The following is a 21,987-nucleotide window of genomic DNA, read 5'->3' on the forward strand; positions in this document are numbered from 1 at the left end:
GGTGAAGAACTAGCAACAGCCCGGCCACGGCAGAGTGAGCGGTCGGCATCTGCTTGGCGGGCCTTTATCATGTCGTGTTGTTTGTACGATTCAAAACGCGCAAGACGATTGTTGAGATGATGTAGACAAATTGACTCAAATTAGTTTAGCATGGGCCAAGCAAAGTTTAAACGCGCTACGTCCAGACACATAGCAACAAGTCCGCTGCACTTTTGGAAGGGGGTGTATTGGAATTGCTAATTTGAGAGAGAGAGAGAAGATCGTTGGGAACGCAATGAGGGCTGCTGCTTTTTTGCTTTTTTAATACAATAATAATTACAGTGGAGTTTTCGTATAAAATATTATCCATCTTACAGCTTTATCTCTAGCAGTAAATGAATTTGTAGGAGTACTTATATGCTTGAACAGTTTTATCTCGGGAGTGTTATTTGATGGCAAACAAATTCACAAAGAACTACTCCCACCAAAAAAACCCAAAAGAAAATTAAAAGGATTTTGAGGGGCTTTTTTGTTCTTTGCTTTCAATCAAACTTTCCCAAATCCTGCAGCATAATACTTTAGTGCCCTATGCCATCCATGGACCACCAGGCGTGAGCATCTTATAGTATTTACAGTAATCTAATTACACCAGGTCTTCAATTCACAGCCTACTTTGGTATACAGGCTTTCAACTTCCAGTCAGGGTTTCAATTTTTTAATCTTTTAAAATAACAGGGTAACAGACAGAAGGGGAGTGAATTGGAAAAGTTAGTTGTGACTAATCCAATTCCATTGCTTTCATGACTAATGTTTATTGAATTGTGCCTAATGTGTGAATTGCCATATTACCGCTTTTCTATTTTTAAAAAAGACACTTTTTTATTAATGTTGCTAGGCCCTTAGATATATGGACATTTATTAACTTCTAAGAAGATACTCCACAGGTGAGAAAAAGCGAGAAATGTGTCCTCCTGAAATCAATGGGACTTAGATAAGCTTTGGCTGGATCTTTCCCAAACTGTCAAATGGAAAAAGCCATGTTGGTACTTCTAATTGTCTGTCTGCATGGCTACAGCAAGAGAACACAATGTTGAAATATTCTGATTGAATTAAAGAGTACAATTTTATTTTCTGTATTAACTTCTAGGAAAGCTTCAATATTCAAACTTGTTACTGATACCTACTTATTTTTTATTTCCTTTATATATAGGTTGGGAGAGATGAATGGAAGCCATGAATGGAAAATTGGCTCCTCCAATTTTCACCAATTCCTCCTTCCTGCTGCAGCCCCCCCATGCCACATTCCACACCTTTCCAGAGGTTCCCCCAATCCAATTGAATAGTTTTTTCAGGGTGCAATGAAGGCAGGAAAACCCTACCATGCAAGTGGAGTTTAATTTGCACATGTTTGGGTCCAGTCCTTAGAGCTTGACCCAAACAAAGCTGTATGTGTTGCAGTCCAAGCCTATTCACATTTACCCAGAAGTAAATTTAACAAGACTAATTCCCAAGGAATATAACTGTAGCATTAGTGCCACATAAAACCATTGAAGTAAAATATGCAGATACACCATTTAAGTCTCTTGAATAAGACTGTTATCTTCTTCTAGATTGGACGCAGTGTTCCAAACTACAAATTCCACACCCAACAACAGCATCAAAAACCTAATGGGGGCACCTGGCATGCAACGAACATGCCAGATTTATGGGTTTTTATGTTTTTTGCACATGTGGTCCTATATGCATCCAGAGCCATGTCTGCATGTATATTTCCAGTGAATGCACACACAGAGGTAATTTGGATATATATGTGTATATACAGTAGGGAACATACAAGTAGGGAACATCCCATCTACCTGAAATACTTAACTAGATATGCCAGTGATTGAATTTGGGATCTTCTGTATTCAAAACATGCGTTTTATGTGTTTATTTTAGCAAGATTTATATATCACTTTGTCTCCAAAACAGTCCTAAGTGGTTTACATAACAGTATTTTAAAGCAACAGACTTCTTCAAGATAGCCTCAAGTAGTGGCACCAATGTGTGCTTCTCTTTCCCTCTCTCTTCTGCTTACCTTAATCTCAGCAAATTCACTTTGAGCCGCTGTAATTGGGCATGAAGTTTTGCATATTGGAGGGAAGAACTGTAGAGACCTTGTCAGCTCCAGAAGAGCTCCTTATGAAATAGTTTGCTGGCATTGTTTCTGTCCCCTCTGCTGACAAGTGACCTTCTGCGTCAACTATGCTGGAAGAGGCCTGTGTGGACATAGGAGGTCTTTCTGTTTAGGTACTGAGATTTACCACCTGCCAAAGGGGTCCAGCAGACGAAGGGCAAGGAGCCCAAAGGAAAAATAGACAAGATCCGGAACAAACATGAAGACATTGTTCCAGCTCCATCTATACAAACTTTGATCAAAAATACCCTTACTTTTATTGTAGATTGTAAAAAACAAAAGCCAATCCTTCAAGAAGCTACAAAAACTACCTAATGGATGTGCCATTACTGCCATCTAGCTGTACGAGGAAATGCTTCTTCCTTGAAGATAGTGTATTTATTGGGTTTTTAGCTATTCTAAGCTGTCTCTCCAAATGAGCCCAAGGAGGCTTACAATAAATGAAAATAGTGTCATCTGAGACCACAAACCAGCAAACTAATGCAGCACAGAATGAAAAACGGAAACAGCAACAGCAGCAAAATCCAAAAACAAGAGAACTCCCAAAGATAGCTTCTTCATTCCTCATAAGCCCACAACAGGGGAGCTTAGTATGCGCTTCTAAAACCAAAAAGGAAGCGCACTGATGGGCCTCCTTTCAAAATTTTGTGAGATGGCACCACTGCTAAGCTATTTTATATCAGGTCAAACTATCCATTTAGCCCAGTTTCGTCTACTCTGCCTGAGAGTCCGGATACAGCATCCGTGAGCCACATTGTTTAATTATTCTTTCCCCCTTACTAATCCCACTTATCTTCCAAGGAACATAAGGTGGCATACATTATTCTGTCTCTCCACACCCGTTAAAATCTCGCAACTGCCCCATTTTGAAGGTTAGGCTAAGAGATGGTCACTCAATGGTCAAATGGGGATTTGAGCCTAGGTTTCCTGGACTGACGCTCTAACTGCTATGCCACATTGACACCCAGGTGCATCTTAGACACTCACTGGCAAGGCATAAGGGAGGCAGCCATGCCATATTGCTCAGCCTCTGGTAATATAGCGATGTGGTTCCCTTGGGATCCATTTTTACATTCTTCTCACTCAATTAAGGATAATCGCATCCACTGGAATTGTGCAAGAAGAGGAAGACGCTAAATCTGGTCAACCTCCACTGAAAGCTATGCAGGTAATTTTGTCTTGCTGTGTGCTAAAGGAATTCCACTGAGCCCAGGACCCATGAACAATGTGGGGCTCAACAAACCCTTCACCCACCCACAAACTGAATGCACATTTCTGTCTTTTAATTACTATGTTATTAATCCAAAGCAACTATATGATTTAAATTCAAGTGCATTGCTTTAAATATTTTGTGGATTGGCCTTATTGGATCTGTTTTTGTATTATTAGTATTGTTAACTCATTTGACTTATTTTTAACTTGTTTAAAAAGGCAGTTGCTTAGCTGGACAGAACACACTGTTCCAACGAAATGCTGTTGCAAGAGCTCCACCTGCTGTCATTTTAAAAGCATTGCTTCTCAGCAAACACATTAACAAAAGTGATGCTGGCAGATTCTTTCTAATCTGGGCTGGAGACAGACCAATAACATGTTTTCAGGGAGTTGAAGGGTGGTATGATAAAGGCATTATGTTTTATGCACTCACTTTTCATTCTTCAAACAGGTGTCGTATAGTTTTTGTAGTGTTCTGATAACTCAAGGTTCTTGTCAAGTGCAAGAAAACGCAGATGAGCCAGAAAGAACAAGAAAGCAAAACAGTCCAGTCCAAGGCACCAATTTACTTATTTTCCCCTGGCTGACTGCTGAACAAAAAATGAGGCATGTGGACGGATGCCTAGGCATTGGCAATGCTCTCCTTGCTGGGATAGCAGGGCATAATGAGACATATGCTATCTTCTATGAGGCTAGCTATGAGGCTCGGAGGAGGGTCTCCAGAGCGGAGCAGCTGTTCTGGTTGTCAAACCAATGGTTGCTAAAGTGCAGAGAGACTTTTGGGAATGCGATGCTTCAATCTGAAGGAATCTGAAAAGTGTCATGGGCTTTGAAGACACTCGAACTCAGGATGACACGGAGAAACGTGCTAAGAGGAAGGCACGCTTGGCAAACCCTCACCACGATCAATTTCCGCCCAGAAACTTATGTCCCCACTATGGAAGGATGTGTAGATCCAGAATTGGCCTCCACAGTCACTTACAGACACACTGTTGAACTGTGTTCATGGAAGACAATCTTACTCGGCTACAAGTGATCACCAAAGAAGAAGAAGAAGTCTGTCTGAAATATCTTGCATCTGGTAAGTAAACAGTTTTGCTTTCTATGTGCTTGCCTTTCGAATGGGACAATTTGAGGTTGGGATCATCTTGCCCTTCTAAAATAAAATCCATTGCATACTTATAATTTTTGCAGTACAGAGAAGGGATTGTGGTTCTGGCCTGTCATTCAAGGGACCAAAAATAGAATCACTGTATCCTTTAATTTTACTAGAATAGATGTGTTGATTCTGTTAGCATCTAAACTTCCTGCACTGAGAGCAGCAACATGCTGAGAACGCATCTAAAATTTGGCACTGAAAAATCTGTTAGCCAAGATTTGGCTTTTAGTTAACTGATGATGAATCCATTAATTGCACATATGAATAAAATTCTATGATGATGCATCCAGAATCCTCTTTTCCACAGTGGCCAACCAAATGCCTCCATGAAGTCCACAAGCAGGTCATGAATGAAGGCAAGGCCTCCATTGTTTGCCTTCCCCCCACTGTTTGCTTCAGCAGCTATTGCCTAAGAGAGATTTACTGCTTTTCACTCAGAGTAATGTATGCCGTTTTGCTGCATTTTTGTACTTTTACAGTACTATTTTTTCCTGCTCGGATTTTTTTTTAAGTAATCTGCCAATCTTTAGAGCTGTTTTTGTTTTGTTCCTTACTTTGGGCTGTGTCCAACACTGTAAACCACTTTATATACACTGCTTAGAAACACTCATGATGAAGCAGTATATAAGTGCCTTAAATAAAATAAACAAACACTAAAGGGGCAAAGTTCCATTTGTATAATGGGACTTCCCCTTCCTCCCCATCCCCAAGCATTCCTAAAATCAGCACCAGATGGTCCTCCAGCCCTCTGGGGCAGGTTTTGAGGGTGCACAGGAGGCTGTAGGGGGCGGGGGGGGGGATTCAAGCAAAAGTGCGGGATACAATTATTTTTTCTGCTACATCAAGGTTTTTTTTAGGTAAAAGTGACTAGCAACAATTTGGAAAGAAACAAATGGATTATGATAAAAACAAGGCACTGAGTCAAAGAAGAAATAATGAAATAAAAAATGGAACAGCATAAAAAGTTATGACTATTAAGAGACAGGGTCTAAAGTGTTCAGTTACTCAGACCAAAGGCCCAAAGGAAAAATATGTTTAATTATGTGTCAAAATGCCAAACAAGGGGCCATTTGAGCTTCTCAAGAAAAGTACTAAAATCTGGGTGTCACAACGAAAATATATCTGTCACACACTTTCACTTTAATGGAATGTTGTTGTTGTTGTTGGCATCCACCTGTCTCACTTCCAGGGGTGAAGTCAAACCACTTTTAACTGTTAGCAGAACCGAAGTGACCCCCCCCCCCCAGGGCACAAGCCTCAACAGTGTGTATGGAGGTCCTGGGCTGCCCAGACAACAAGGAAAGCAGAGCAATATGTTTGGCAACAGCTTGGCTGCAGGAGTTGCCAGAAGGAGGTGTACAAGGCACCATCGAGCCATCTTTGGGACTCCCTCCAGATTTATGTAGGGTTTACTCCTTAGCCTTTTCTTCTCCCAAAGATATCCCACAAGAAAGCAGGGGTTTAGGATCAGTTTTCATTCTCCTAGATGAGCTACCTTCTCAGGTTGACAAGCCTCATTTGCCCTTCACTTTCCGCTACAGCACATGCAGAAACCACCTTCTTGACAATATTTGGTCGTGTCCACTCAATCTACCAGAGCCTGTCTTCACATGCAGGGGAAATCCCTAACTCACTGAGGGTTTGAGACCCATCGGCCATGGGCATAGCCAGGATTTTTGTTGGGGGGGCAGGACCAACGTGATTGGTCAGTTAGTTAAGTATTTCTATTGTTTTACTTGATCTAGGGGGGCAGCTGCCCCCATGCCCATGCCATCAGCTAACCTCACCTGGTTTAGCCGGCCAGTAAAAGCTGTTCCCAAGGTGTGGCTGCTGTTACATGCTGACAACTTCTAGGAACCCCAGGTGGACAAACTACCCCAGAAGGAGCATGACACCAGAGATATTAACACCCCATACACCTACTCAGACTAGCAGTGGCTTTTCAGGATCACAGACAGAGAACAGGCTTTCCCATCACCTGCCCTCTGATTCTTTTAACAGGAGATGCCAGGAACTGAACTCGGGACCTTCTGTATGCAAAGTATGCCGCTGAGCTATGGTCCGCTGCAAACATGTAACTGGACAACCTTCAGACATAGCTTTCCCCTGTTACCTAGCTCATATATGTTATTCTGATATCTGAGGACACATTATCAATTGACATGTCTCTTGCTTTCTAGAGAGGCTTGTGAATGAAAATTATAGTTTAAAGATTATGATTTTTTTTCCTCCAGGGCCAGCAACATTTTTCTTTTGTGGTATCTGAATATGGCAAAGTGTAAACCTGTCTATGCTGCCATGTACATGATGCAAAACATACAATTGCCATTTCATCAGCCCCTGAAATGAGTAATTGCTCATGCATCCTGGGAGAAAGAAATCAGCGGCTGCTGAGCACAAACAAGGCACCACAATAATTAGCCATTAGAAGCCTGGGACAGGCTGCCAACTCCGCTTCCGTTATTGGGACCTTGTGCACATATTGTTGTGGATTTTGGCATGGCCACTGGAATTCCTGCGCTCATGACTCAGATAGGTTGTACCTGCACAGAAGGCATTGGGTCAAGCCAACCTTTCGGGATCTGAACTCTGACTATGCCTAGGGCATAGTCTCCTTATTTCCAAACCCAGCTGACAACTGCTGGCAAGAACCCCATGCATGTGAGCTGGTAGCAGCAATGCCACCTCTTTTCTTGTTTTGCTTTTTTCAGTGACAGGTGTTGCTTTCCCTGTGGTAGCCCCTTCTGGCAGAAAAGGCTTTGCCTCTCTTGCATTTCTGCCTGAAAGGCGGCACAGGGCCGCTATCTTGAGGAAAGAAATGTTGGCAACTGTAATAATTAGCCAGGCAAATACTGGCTTTTGGACACATAATCCCGTCCTTAGTGACGGGAAATTTGGGAGATGGGGGAAAGGGAGGTGTGTGTGTGTGTGTGTGTGTGTGTGTGTGTGTGTGTGAGAGAGAGAGAGAGAGAGAGAGAGAGAGAGAGAAAACATAAAACGTATAAGGTATATCTATATCTATATATGGCTGCTGTCCCCTTCATCCCTCCTTTTGGTTCCTCAGCATCAGCGGTCGCCGAGAAGGCGCCGGTGGAGGAGCGAAGCGCCCGTGTAGACGGGCCTGGGCCTAGGCTGAAGCGCCTGCGCGCCCCTCCGAGCGGCGGGGGGCGCTGGGGGCCGGCCCGGGGCGGGTTCTCCGGGCGGAGACAGGGCGAGGTGCGTAGGTCGCCACGTCGGCAGGCGCCGAAGGAGCAGCTTCCACAGCAACGCGAGGGGAGCCCGAGTTCGCTCCGCGGTGGGGGAAGACGCTGCTGCTGCTGCTGCCGCCGCCGCCGGAGAGGAGAGGGGCGAGCGGAAGATCCCTCGGCCAGGCGGAGCCGCGAGCGGGCAGGACGGAGGTGAGCCCGAGACGCGGCCTAGTCAGCCACGGAAAGAGGGAGGCGAGGAGGGCTGGGCAAAAGCATCTCTCCCCCCCCCATGGGAGAAAAGAGGGGCGCGACCCCCCTCCACCTCGCCCTACCCCTTAAGGGGTCTCCGTGGACTCTGGGGAAGGGGGGGACAAGGCAGGAGGGAAATGGGGGGCACTGAATGACACCCCCCAAGGGTGGCTTAGGAAGGGGAGCTCGTAACTGAATGGCAGGGTGTAGACAAATGGCCAGAGGGAACCAGTTTTGAACAAGGACGCCCACAGACGCCGCCTCTTTTCCTCCGCTCCCCAAACTGCAGCTTTTCGGGGTACGCGAGGAAAATGGGGGGGCGCGGGGGCAGTCTGGAAAATAAAAGAATGTCCGTTTCGTTCCAAAATAAACAAATGCAGTTGAGTTTTTGCCTTGGAACGGTTGTTTTTTCCTGCTCTGGAAAACGGTTTACAGGGCAGCCCCCCACCCTCCAAAACCGTGTTTTCTCCGAATTAAGTCCCGCTGTGTTCAGTGGAGCTGACTCCCCAGGTAAGCGTGCACGGAATAGCAGCAGCCTTAAAAGCTGACCTCCTAAAATGGCCAGATGTAGGTCGTCGTGGAGCAGGAGAACTTGGGATGCGTTTTGTGTGAGAGGGGAATCTGTGCAAAGTATCAGAAGCTCCCAGTCTTGTCTTTGCATATAGACATTTGCCATATATGATGTCCACCAGCCTTCCCTAGAGAGCCTGTTTGTGCAGTTCTGTTTACAGCTTGAATGGAGCGCGGGGGAGGGGTGGCGGGGGATTTGAGGAAAGACATTAATTCACAGTAGAATTTGCTTCTGAGTGCAGATGGCATGAGACTCTGTAAATGGAGGAGGGGGTGGTGGTGTGGTGGTGGTTGTGGCAGGGGGGGAGAAGGCGGGGGTTTCCTGCCAGTGCTGTTCTGGCAGGAGACTTTGAGCACCTTATCTATTAGAAAGGAGCACCGTGTTCAACGTGGAAGAGCCCTTTAGAGGGCGGGCAAAAGAATCCAGGCAGCAGCACGTCAACAGCTGCATGGTTCCAGGTTACATCTCTCTCTCTCTCTCCTGCCACGTCACTGCTGTGATATAGATCCGTGATTTTTTCCTTGTGTCTTCAGGGTTCCCATTTAAAGCTTCCTGCAGCAGAAAGTAGTAATGCTCCCAATCTGCCATCTCAGCTTGTTTTTCTGCTTCTTTCTCTCCCAATACTCCTTTGACTTGATGTACCTAATGCTATTCCTGAAAGTTTCTGCTCCATAAACCTTTAGTGCTAGATGCCTGGCCAGGCTTATTAAACTGCCTAACCATTCATGCAAGGCTCCATTTGTGTGAGTCCCAGACCTAGAGAAGATTGATAGGGGACATGATCTTCAAATATCTGAAGGGCTGGAAAACAAAGATTTGACCTGCCTTCAGGGACAGCACAGCACAAGCTCTAATTGGCTTAAGTTACTGGAAGGTAGATTTTGGTGGAAAATTAGAGGAAACTTAATGATGTTAAGAGTGGTTTCACCATGAAACAAATTACTCAGAAACATGATGGACTCCCTTTCTTTGGAACTATTCAAGCCCTCTAGACAGCCATTTGCTGAGGATTCTCTGATGGTGGGTTTCCTGCATGAAGCAGGTATTTGGACTAGATAGCCTACAATACCACATCTTACTCTATGATTATCTCACCATCTGGATAATGCCCTTAGAATCATAGAATTGTAGAGTCGGATTGCACCCTGAGGGTCAGCTAACCCAACCCCTGCAATGCAAGAATCTCAACACACAATCCCTCATCCAATTGGAAACCATACTGGACCCTGCTTAGTTTGCAAGTGTGCTAGCAATTATATGTCTGCACCACTAGGAGATGCTTACTTCAGCTTTTGCTATTCTAAACCCAGAATAGGCAAGCTTTATTCTCCAGAAGGCTGTGGGATAGAGAGCGGCTGGAAGTACATTCTGTTGCTCAACACCCCACACAGTGCTTTATTATAAAGTCTGAGTAACTATTAGCCAAAGCGTTTCTTTGGGGGAAAGTGAGTAGAACTATGGGAATTTTTAATAATACATGTAATTTGTTTGGGTAGAATTCAATGGAGAATTGAGGTGGTGGTGATTTGGCCAGCAGATTCCCCAGTTAGCAATAATTGCTAAACCACATTCTTCTAGACGGTTGCTATTTTCAGGTGCGATTCAGTCACATAACTGCACATTCAGGTTGCACAATTATAGTTGATTTGACTTTCTTGCCTAACAATCCCACTTATTCGACTTTTTGTGACAAGGGAAGTGATGGGAAAACCACAATTTTCTCTCCCCCACCCCCAATTTGCTTTTCTTCCATTCCTTCTTTTCTGGGACACCAAAGTACATCATACACTTCAATGGTTCTACAACCTCCCTTTTCTCTTGATTTTCCTGGCATGTGGGGAGGCTGAGTACTACTAACTGAACTCCCTGTGCTTCCCCATAGTTAAGCAGCTTGATAGATGCCCACAGAGATAGAGTGTAGGAACTTGTTTATTAAAGCAGTACATTTTAAATTATGGCTAAATGGAAAACTTGCTCTGGGGCATCCTGATTCGCCTTTCTTAGCAGTTCAAAGCTTTGCATTAATTATAGTTCTTTAAAAACCACATAAATAACTTGGATTTCTTCAGGCCATTGTGTGTTGCAGCTGAGGTTTAATTGACATTCTGAGAAGTCTATTGTACAGTATATAAATGTTAATAAGCATGTTACTTTCCTAGGTTTTCATATAGGAAACCACAGTAGGACTTTTGAATACAGAAACAGTTGGTAAGTCTTGGTTTTTATATATATTTAGTTTTAAGTATTTTTTTTAAAAAATAATTTTTATTAACCGACCAATCAAATCACATCACATAAATTCGGAATTACAAAGCCGAATTTTAAATTTTTGTTGAGGGGACCCATATTTCAAGTTCCGAGGGGGGATTCCAATCATCTTCTTGCTGCTGCATTAATATCCACAATCTGTCCAAATAATATTCATAATTCTATCCAGTCTTATCTTGCTGTTTCTATTTAGTTTTAAGTAATTGTAGGTGTACCGTAAGTAGACACTGAGAAACCTAAATGGGGGCAGAGGGGATCAAGAGAGTACAGTCATACCTTGGGTTGAATATGCTTCATGTTGAGCGCGTTCGAGTTGCGCTCCGCGGCAACCCGGAAGTAACGGAGCGGGTTACTTCCAAGTTTCGCCACTCGCGCATGCGCAGACGCTCAAAATGACATCACATGCATGCGCAGAAGCGGCAAAAAGTGACGCGTGCGTGCGCAGATGTGCCATCGCTAGTTACGTTTGCTTCTGGATGCAAACGGGGCTCCGGAACGGATTCCGTTCGCATTCCAAGGTACCACTGTATTTGCCAATGACAGATGCCACCTAACTTTGCAGGAAAGCATTGGAGACAGGGGTGATTCTGACCTCGCTTCTGCATTTGCCACCACCAGCCCCCAAAACATGGCCTGCTGCAAGGTTGCAAATGTGCACTTCTCTCAGCTGTTGGATAATATCCCATCAGAATAGGAAAATGCAAGGGCAGAAGAGTAAAGCTGTGCAGGAAGTCCAAGGAGGAAGGCAAAGGCAGGGAATGTTCATAAAGGTGCAAGACCATTCCAAACGTTGACATAGAATTAATGTTATGCATTTCGTGTAGAATGTGGTCTTGTATTCAGCTGAATATTTGCAGGGAGGCAGTTTGCAGTGTAGTGACAATCCCGATTTCTTAATTTATTTCAGAATACTCTACTGATTAACCCAGTCAAAATAGTTTGTTATGCATATTGTTGTGTTCACCTTACCTGTAAATATGAAGAAAAGTACCCTACTGCAAACATTTAAGATACTGAAAAATCACTCATAAAACAATAATCTGGCCAGTTTGCTCACTTGTTTTACATGGTTGTTGTATAAACCATATACTGTGGATGAGGAAAGGAACTGAGGATGGCTTGCCTCTGGTGTAGGGATGATGCTCTCCAGATGTTGCTGGACTACAACTCCCAATTCCCATCATTGGCTACACTGGCAGGGCTCACAGGAGAGTGGATTCTAACATCTGGACGGCTGCAGATTCCCCACCCCAGACCTTTTGTCATGGCAGAGGCAAGATTTGAACCAGGAACTCTCTGGCTCACAGCTTGGGCTCTTAGCCTATACACTATACAAACGGAGGACCTATTTAAACATTTTTACTATATCGATATTGGGGAAATTGTTTTCAGTAAAATAACTGAGAGACAGATTTTGTGTGGGATACCACTTCATGTCAGAAATGCCATTAAATCTGCTTTTATACTATCACACATGATGGATGGACACACATCTACTTATGGTGAAAGTCCCAGTAGATGGCAGAGTTCCCTGAAAAAATTGGCTTATGCACATTTGTTGCATATGGTGATGTGTAGATAGGCAACATGCAGCTTTCCACAGGAAGGGCCATGAAGGACACATGTGCAGCAGCTCCAAAATGTTTATATTTTAAGCTTTTGCTACAACCTTGTGCCTATACACTGATAGAAACTTGGATGATTGCAGGAGGCTTGACTCTTTTAGTATATGGTTCATTTGGCACCCCCGGAATAAGTATGAATCTACAAAATTTGTGTGTGTATGTGTTTTTACAATTTAGCGTCTGTCATTTCAGTTGAAATCTGAAGTTGCACAATAACAGCAAGGGCACACATATTTATGTGTATCATCCATTAAAATGCTTGTCTTCCTTCTTTGGGATACTTGTTTGTTAAACGTATATGATTTAAAGATTAGCCAGTGAAGTGTTGCTTCACTTGAAAAAGCACTCCAGAATGTTTTGGACATATTTTTTTATAAGGACACACCAACCTTTCTTTTACTTCTGGAAATTTCTTATATTATTAATCTCACTGGATACGTGCTGTTTTTGTATCTGTTGATTTGACCAGTGTTTATAATTGTAGACTGCTGTTTAATAATAAGGGGAAACAAGGAGAGAACTTGTGCTGGTCATCTTGAAGCTACACAGCAAGGCGTTAAATAGGTATGTACATTATATGTGGTGTAAAATATTTATATTTAATACTACTTGTTTAATTCTAGTGCTGCATAATGCTTCTTAAACAAACGTAGTATACTTGACACTTATCTACGTGTTAGCTGCTTAATTTTGGTAATTTAATTATTTTTGTCCTGCATTTCTTCTAAAAGCCTAAAACGGAATGTTCAGTTCTGCTTAAATGATAAAAATTCGTCATTGACTTTGGGAAGTGAATTACAGATACGATGAGAATAATAAACCCTGTTATTCAGCACTGAATATGTACACTTCTAAAATGTGTGCTACTTCCAAAATAGCAACTTTCAAAGAAGCTTTTTAATACTACAGTGGTACCTCGGGTTACATACGCTTCAGGTTACATACCCTTCAGGTTACAGACTCCGCTAACCCAGAAATAGTACCTCGGGTTAAGAACTTTGCTTCAGGATGAGAACAGAAATTGTGCTTTGGCGGCACGGCGGCAGCGGGAGGCCCCATTAGCTAAAGTGGTGCTTCAGGTTAAGAAGTTTCAGGTTAAGAACGGACCTCCAGAACGAATTAAGTACTTAACCCAAGGTACCACTGTACTGTATTCTAAAGACAGGAAATAGAGATTAATGCTATATCCAATTAAAACTGTAAGAGATATGTGGCTGGAATGTGGCCAATACAGTAGTGTTAATACCACATCTCTTGGCAAAACTGTATCTGATCTCATTGACCCTAATTAAGGACTGGGAAATTAATAAGGCAACATGTCCTGCATGGCATTATTGAACTAACTCTGTTAGATGGTATTACTTGGCTGCCTTCCTTTTAAATGCTTCCGACTGGTAACCTTGTATGGTATGAGGGGGAGGCGTCTGACACCTTTATTTTAAACTTACTTAATTGGAATTAAGACCTACTGACTTCCGCAGAACTTGTCTTAGCAGATATATTTAGCATCATGGTATAGTTCTGATCTCTCTCTCACACATTTAACTGTATGTTTCACATTATAATAACAAGCAGCCATTTAAAAACTAGATAACTTAAAATGTGTCCCTTTTAATTAATTAAAGTCAACAAAATTTATATACCACTTACCGGTAATTGTAAATAAAACCTCTAATAATATTTATTTGTTAAAATTGTCAATAAAAATCAAAGTTAAAAAATCAAAATATGACTAAAACCCTCAGTTAAAAATATACATTATAAGTTAAAATTACAGATTAAAATACATGTCTGGGTAGGCTCACCTAACAAAAAGGTTTTTAGCAGGTTCTGAAAGGAATACAGCACCTGCCTAATGTCGGTGGGAAGGAAATTTCAGAGTGTGGGAGTTGCCATGCCAAAATATTTTCTTCTTTCAAGTGCAGAATGTATATTATTCCACAGATCAGAGTGGTTGAATGGGCATGTATGGGGTAAGGTCATCCTTTGAGTAAACCGCTACTAAGCTGTTAACACCTTGAACTTGGTCCAGTAACAAATCTGCATCTGGCGCAGACATCTGAGCAGGAATGTTATATATTCACAGGATCTCATTTCATCAGCAGTTGATAAATATTTGCACTTGCGGATGAGCTTGTCCTGGTGATTTTAATATTAATAGCCCATCAAAGTCCAAAAGTCAGTTCATTCATTAGTTCAGCATTTTTTAAAGGGTTGCAATGTAATCTACTACAATGGCATGCCACTAAATAAACTTCTTTTGTTTTTGCATTTTCTAATTGTTCAATATCCATGCAACCTCAACTCTTCACTATTTATTGAAAAACTATATAAATGGTTGGAATTAAGAACTGTGAGGTTCTGCTAGCGTCCAGGAGTCCATAACTTTTGCTGGGCTTGGTAACATTCATTGTATTTGGTTGCCAGCAAGACTGTCTCCTGTGTCCCTTTTGCACCCACTGCCTTCTGAGTGGACTTTACAGGGGAAGAGTATCAGGAGCTGTGTGTATAGGAAACCCTTTCCCTCAAACCCATGACCCTGAAGATATGATCAAGCACAGGGCATCCTATTACCTATTTGGAAAACATCCACTTTGCCTCCAGTGGCTGCCAATGTGTTTTGTTCTGGGGTGTTTTTTGTTTTGTTTTGAAAGCTTGCCATTGCTGGGGTAGAGTTTACCAGACGTTTTCAATTCTTGACTGTTCAAATCAAATTTATTGTTGCCCCGATAACCATATTTGAGGATCCCTGCCAATGTGGCTACCCACTGGATTTTCTTGCTGAAGAGAGACCTGTTCTCAGCATAATTCTTACATCATTTTTGTTAAGTCGTAGGGAAACATTTATTTATTTATTTAAAAGCATTTCTAAACCGTTTAAAATTTTAAATCTCCAAGTGAACAAAAATACACAAAAGCCCCCAGTAAAATAGTATCATAAATGCAAAACTCTAGTAAGGGCCCAATATTATTGGTCAGGGAAAGACTAAGCAAAAAAGTTGTATCATTACAAGATGCCTGAAGCAACTGATGGGAGATGTTTCATGTATGGTAGAACCTTTCTCCGTGAACTAAAAAAATCAGCTTGAACAGGAGATCTTGAATAGGGTGCCAATATCTGGGTTTGAGATAGAATTGTCTGAATGAATACAGTGGTACCTCGGGTTAAGATATTATTTCGTTCTGGAGGTCCGTTCTTAACCTGAAACTGTTCTTAACCTGAAGCACCACTTTATCTAATGGGGCCTCCCGCTGCTGCTGTGCCGCCGCCGTGCGATTTCTGTTCTCATCCTGAAGCAAAGTTCTTAACCCAAGGTACTATTTCTGGGTTAGTGGGGTCCGTAACCTGAAGCATCTGTAACCTGAGGTACCACTGTATTGCCTAATTTGTAGTAAGGAAAGCTGACTCTTCAATTTGTGAAGTATAATTTGTGCAGTATAATTCTTGACAGTAAAGTACTGTTGTTAGAAAGTGAGACAAAGTTGCCTGTTCCTCAAGTATGGAGCTATTCTGGCAGTTTTGTGCTCTTTGAATGGCTGCCCGTGGTTGCTTTTTTTTATACTGATGCAGTATATCATGTATTATTCTTTATTCCATTCAGTGATGTTTTTGTTTGTTTTTTAAACCAGTGCAAGCTAGATTGGCAGGTTTGCGCTTAACTTAGCACAATGTGAAAACTGCCATTGCTGGCTCTTGAACATCAGATTGTAGCACTCATATAATGTCATTATATTGGATTGGCATGGCAGTTGGTACAACCCAACTGGCTGTTGTAGCAAGTATTAGGATTAGGCTGTACATGTTCTTTCCTATTTTAAAGGGAGGTGAGTGAAAGATTGACTTGTGCCTATATTGTAAATGAGAACTCGGTGGTTGTTTTTCTCCCACAGGCAATAATGAACCAAACAGACAGAAATGAACAAGATGTTCCTGCATATCTTAATGAGGAGCCACCAGAAGGTAAATTTCAATAACAAGTTTACCATGGTTCTGTCTGCTTCAAGGTTTCGGCTACAACCCTGTTTGTCCCTGTGTTTCCTGGGTGTAAGTGCCATTGAACCCAGTGAGACTTACTTCTCAGTAAACTTGTAAAAAAGAAGAAGAAATATTCATATGTTACAGTGCTGAAGGATTTCATCAAGCCTACTTCAGAAAATGATTGCTCTTAGTTCTGAGAAGTCGAGCAATGCAGTGTGGGGGCTGAAATGTAATCCATCTATTCATTCACTATTAATCAGTTATTTACTAAACTGAATAAGTTTCCCTCTTATGAACTTATTTCAATTTCAAGACTACAGTGGTACCTCGGATTGCAAACGGGATCCGTTCTGGAGGCTCGTTTGCAACCTGAAAAGAACGCAACCTGCGTGTCGCAATTTGCCACTTCTGCGCACACGCATGACGTCATTTTGCGTGTCTGCGCATGTGCGAGCGTTGAAACCCAGAAGTAACCCTTTCCAGTACTTCCGGGTCACCGCGGGATGCAACCTGAAAACGCACAACCTGAAGGAAACGTAACATGAGGTATGACTGTATAGCTGACTCTGCAAAGAAAATCACAAAAAAAAATTTTTTTTTGATCAGTTTAAAATTGTGTTTGCCCATGCCCCACACAGTGTGCTTCACAGCTGAGGGGGCATTGGGTTTTTAACAACCAGGTCCAACTCTTAGCATCTTATCTTCCCTGGCATATGCTTTTTGATAAATTCTGCAAACCTTTGTTTGCCAAAACAATGCTGATTCCTCCCTGCTATGTATGGATGGTGTTGTTTTGGCTGTATAAGGATCCACATTCAGAGAATGAGATGCTGTTAGTGTATAGGACAGCACAGAAGCTGTACATGCTTATATGCCAATAAATCCTGTTTTATTTCTTGCATACCTTGGCCTATTGGTTTCTCTTATGTTCCTGAATTTCTATTTTAGGCTGCGTATGTCTTGCTATTACCAACTTATTGGTTTAAATGAAATTTAGGAACTTATTTCTTGCATAGTTTGTCTTTTCCAATAGGCTTGAGTTTCACAGTGATCAATTCCATTTTATTTCATGGACTTGTGTGCTTCATAGCATGTGGTTCAGAAATTCAGATAACTTAGACACTTTTCACATAGAGAATTCATCTTATAAAAACTGAAATTCACAGGCTTCTGAAAGGAGTGATCACCTAACTGATCTGTCAACCACTGTTAGGCTTTCTCCTGTCTCCTCTGCAGTACTTAGATACACAATCAGGTTTAAGTGGTTAATACTGGACTGTGCAGTTCTTGAACATACTTTGACTTTAGTCACTCTCAGTAGCAACAGTTGAGTAATGCCTATCATCATCATCATCATCATCATATAACAAGGGTGTGGAAAGAAGTATCTCTCATTTCTTAGTGATTATTTTAGAGCTTACAGTCATTGTGTTGGCATGATGGTAGCTGTGTTCTCTGTACTACATGGACAAGCAGCCATCAGCATGGGAGTTGACAGTAGAAGTGAGACTTGTGGGTGCTCTAGAGAGCCAGTAATCTACAAAATGTTATGTCTGGAAGCACCCGATTATTCTACTGCTCTGAACCTGTTTAAGTCTAGTAAAACAAGAAAAAAATGGTGTTAATTCAGAGCTATTCAGAAGCAAGTCCCATTGAGTTCAGTGGAATTTACTCCCAAGTAAGTGTGTAAAGGATTCTAGCCTATTCTTTTCTGACATGACATGCAGAGTTTGGCACTTAGGAGGCGTATTCAACATTAACCATACACAGAGCAGATCTTTTAAGGCAGGCATGGTCAAATGTGGCCCTCCAGCTGTTTTGGGACTACAATTCCCATCATCCCTGGCCACTGGTCCTGTTAGCTAGGGATGATGGGAGTTGTAGTCCCAAAACAGCTGGAGGGCCAAGTTTGGCCATCCCTGTTTTAAGGGTTGGGTATATGAGCTACTTCCCAGTGGGGAACTGGCATGCACATCTGGAAGAAGCCTGGAAATGACATTGAGGCATTAAAAATAAGGAAACATCCTGCCTCCGGATTATCTGAGGGAATGTTCCATCCTTACTATATTTTGAAAGGCAGGTCAAAGCCTTTCTTTTCCACAGAGAATTATGAAAATGGTTAAACCCTAGTTCTTCCCAAAGCATACACAATATGCAAGCAAATCATAACCAAAGGTTGCAGGATTCCTTAGAGAGGAAATCAAGGACGAGGCCATTTGTAAAAGTAGGTTTGGGTTAGACAGAATCTTCCATGTGCTCCTGAAAGGTTCTGAGACTCTGGAAATTTGTCTTATCCCCCCCCCCCCAAAAAAATAAGCACTGCTCCAGTTTATTTACAAGACTGAAGTCAAGAGACAACACCTTGATAAAGGAAAAAGTGGTGCAAGTTTAACAATTACGCAAAATATTTTAATATCTTTTTTGAAAATGTTATCCTTTTAAAAAAAACTTGCAATGGCTTCTTCCAACAGCCATCCCATAGAATGCTTATAGTCCATGTGGTATATGTCATGGTAGAAGGATCTGCAATTGTTTGTCTTAAAAACATTAAAATATGATTTGAACATTTTACTATCTCTCTCCTTCTCAGATTCATTAAAAGATCATCCACAGCAGCAGCCCGGCATGCTTTCTCGTGTGACTGGTGGCCTCTTCAGCATAACAAAGGGAGCTGTTGGTGCCACAATTGGTGGTGTAGCATGGATAGGAGGGAAAAGCCTAGAAATGACCAAAACAGCAGTAACAGCCGTGCCTTCCATGGGAGTAGGATTGGTAAAAGGAAGTGTTTCTGCTGTGACAGGAGGTGTTTCAGCTGTAGGATCTGCTATCACAAGCAAAGTGCCTTTAACAGGGAAGAAGAAGGATAAGTCTGACTAAAAGAAAGAGCAACTGAGGCCAAGGAAGTTGCTTCTGTGGTTGTGGAATCTGCAGAAATGGACTGCTACAAAACCACAGGTCTTAAGACTCCTATAAAGAGCTGTGTGAATGACTTTCACCTGAAAGGGACAAGAGCTGTGTGATACCCCAGTGTCTGGAATTTCATTTAAAACGATAAGATTTCTTCAAGCACTCATCTGTGAAATGTTACACTTGATGAACATAGAATCAAGTACATGGATCTGAAAGGGTAGCTCACATATGAATATTCACTGTAGATCTTTTTTGCAGTCTTGAACTAAAAATGTGAAAATAATAATGGAGGGGATGACCTAGCAAAAGGTGAAGCACTTTGAAGTCCTGTTGGTCCCAATTGGGGGGGGGGGGGTAAAGCCTGTGCTTACCTTCCCCTTTAGTATCAGTTGAACATCAAAGTGCTTTAAATATTGGCTAGATCATGTCCTCAGTTGGTAACTTCTACAGTACCATAAATATATTGATGTTCTAGCTGCAAGCCTATGGCGTCTGTATTTTTTTTTTATAAAGAATCATTGAACTGCTTAAAGGGTCTTCATATATCTTTGCTTTTTGAACCTATTTTTATACACTCTATAAACTCTGAATGGTGACTGCATTCACTCTGTGTGTGCATGTGTGCGCGTGCGCCTCTATATATATGTAGTTGTGTGGTATACCAATCTAATCATTCATGCCTTATGGTGAAAAACGAACTATTTTTTCTTAGTGACTGGAAGGATTTTGTAATTTCCCTCATTTCAATGCAGTCTGTGAAAGAAGCTTTACTTTTTTAACACTGCTCATACTGACTGAAGAGAAGACTGCTAAATCTCAGGTGTAACTTGCTGGTTTCCAAACCCCCACCTCAAAATGAAAACTCCTTTGTGCTGTTAGTTTGTTTAAACTGAAGTGTATGTCCAAGTTTACAGTCCATACATTACTGGATAACTTCTAGCTTAGAATAAAAACACTTTTTGTGGCTTCTAGTCCAACAATACAAATGATTCTAAAACCCGCTTCTTGAACACTGCCATGAATTCAACAGCAGCTGCTGCTGCTATGCATCATTTGTTTCAGTGTTGCAGATGAAAATGAGTAGAGTCTGTGCAGCAGCCGTGGTTGATGGGTTAGACAATACCATTTTCACTATGAAAACATAGACCTTCCTAGAATTTGCACCTCAGTAGGTAGTTTTGCTGAAAATGGGGGCGGGGGGGGGATGATGACAAAATAGCACTGAAGACTGGCAATGATAAAATCCAAGTGATTAAAAATAACTAGGCGACTTGCATAGAAATTAATTTAACACATACATTTTCAAGGTTTCCTGAGCAACATGTAGATTTATCATTTGTTCTCTTGCTCCTAATTCATAATCCATTAACTCCAAAGTAGCCCTCAAATTAGTGGACTGTAATGCGGGTTAATGGGGTTCACACCTTGCAAATTTCATTTGGAAACTCTTCAGCGTGTTCTTGTTGACTTTGTAGTGTTTTTGGTAGTATAAAGATGGCTGAAGTACACATGAAAATTCTGTATGCTGCATTTCCTAAAATGTATGTGTTAAAATCAAGAAAAAGCTAAGCACCTGAGCTTCATTGATTCTAATTCTAAACAGTAGATTAATGTTTTTCATTTTTGTTTTGTTTTGCTGACAGCCAAAAGCCATTGTTTGCAAAAAAATCACTTATTCTAGTTTCTAGAATTTTGTGCATTAAACAGTCTGATATAAATGATCCAGCTGTTGCTATCTATTTCAGCTGCCAAGGGAAATGACAGTAGCTTAAGTGGTAGAACACATGCTCTGCCTGCAGGTTTAACCCTGATTTCTCTTGCTAAAAAAATAAATTATGTAGCAAGGCTGGGAAACATCTGTACTCAAGACCAGGGGGGGAGCTGTTGCCAGTCAGAGAAGACAATGCTGGAACAATGGTAAGGCAGCTTCATAATATTTTACTTAAAATATTTCTATACATCAAACTTTTGTAAAGGGTTAGAGAACAGAACACTCCTTAAGAGTGCTGGGAGTCTTTTGGATTCTAAGCACTCCTCTTCCTATCCATCAAACCATCCCAACATAAGGATTTTATCACCGCTACTCTCTGAATAAGTGTTTTTCGGGGAGCTGAATTAAGATAGCAAAAGACTGTAAGAAGGCCATGGCTATATGAGAGCTTAAAAGGAGCTCTTCATCTGGGATACCTTGACTAGCAGATATTGAAAAATTTCAGTTTACTGCTCCATGCTGTTCAACCACACTCTAACAAAGATTCCTAAAAGCATTTATTAAAGCAGAAACATCCAATTCCTTTTTGTTAAGGATCTTTGTAAAAAACATTCTGAGTGTCTTCCATTGCCATTCAAGGTAGCAACCCTCCACTGAGGGTCTTAAACTGTAAATGAAATATTGTGATCACAGTGTTGTCTGGTTACATATGCTTAGTCCTAATGGGGATAAAAGAAATGTAACGTGCAGAATTGATGTGGCTGATTTTAAAAGCATCCTCGCTGATCCAAGCTTACTTAGTTCTCTCTGGTACTGAGTGCCTGCCACAACAAATAGTGCCCCTGCTTATTTTGTGTGCTTAATTATAAAAGCTTTCAAAAAAGTGAAAACCCAGGCTGGTTGATGGATAGGAAGAGGAGTGCTTAGAATCCAAAAGACTCCCAGCACTCTTAAGGAGTG

The 21,987-nt window shown here is 41.7% G+C and overlaps 1 protein-coding gene across 6 annotated transcripts; it reads left to right on the forward strand.

The window, feature by feature from the left end:
- The first annotated feature begins 3,489 nt into the window (after positions 1-3,489).
- Positions 3,490-20,287, forward strand: TMEM263 (transmembrane protein 263). 6 transcript variants are annotated; one of them, XR_014012280.1, is made up of 5 exons: positions 3,965-4,448; positions 7,591-7,924; positions 10,694-10,742; positions 12,912-12,991; positions 16,319-16,329. XR_014012280.1 is itself a non-coding variant. In XM_081210836.1 (5 exons), the coding sequence occupies exons 4-5, from the start codon at positions 16,325-16,327 to the stop codon at positions 19,281-19,283; spliced, it is 351 nt and encodes a 116-aa protein (XP_081066962.1). In that variant the 5' UTR covers positions 7,698-7,924; positions 10,694-10,742; positions 12,897-12,991; positions 16,319-16,324; the 3' UTR covers positions 19,284-20,287. The 6 variants fall into 6 exon arrangements, 5 of the variants coding, with proteins under 5 accessions (XP_081066959.1, XP_081066962.1, XP_081066960.1 ...); XM_081210836.1 differs by lacking the exon at positions 3,965-4,448 and adding an exon at positions 18,997-20,287 and having other exon boundaries at positions 7,698-7,924; positions 12,897-12,991; positions 16,319-16,388; XM_081210834.1 differs by lacking the exon at positions 3,965-4,448 and adding an exon at positions 18,997-20,287 and having other exon boundaries at positions 7,698-7,924; positions 16,319-16,388.
- The last annotated feature ends 1,700 nt before the right edge of the window (positions 20,288-21,987 follow it).

The sequence above is a fragment of the Podarcis bocagei genome (genome assembly GCF_964188305.1).
Source record: "Podarcis bocagei genome assembly, chromosome: 10".
Classification (NCBI taxonomy): Eukaryota; Metazoa; Chordata; class Lepidosauria; order Squamata; family Lacertidae; genus Podarcis; species Podarcis bocagei.

Bases quoted from the DNA above. Each gene is read 5' to 3' on its own strand.
- TMEM263 (XM_081210833.1), top strand. From the start codon at position 4,373: ATGGAAGACAATCTTACTCGGCTACAAGTGATCACCAAAGAAGAAGAA. The intron at 4,449-7,590 runs GTAAGTAAACAG...TTGGTTCCTCAG, and splicing joins TCTGAAATATCTTGCATCTG to CATCAGCGGTCGCCGAGAAG. The intron at 7,925-10,693 runs GTGAGCCCGAGA...TTACTTTCCTAG, and splicing joins CGCGAGCGGGCAGGACGGAG to GTTTTCATATAGGAAACCAC.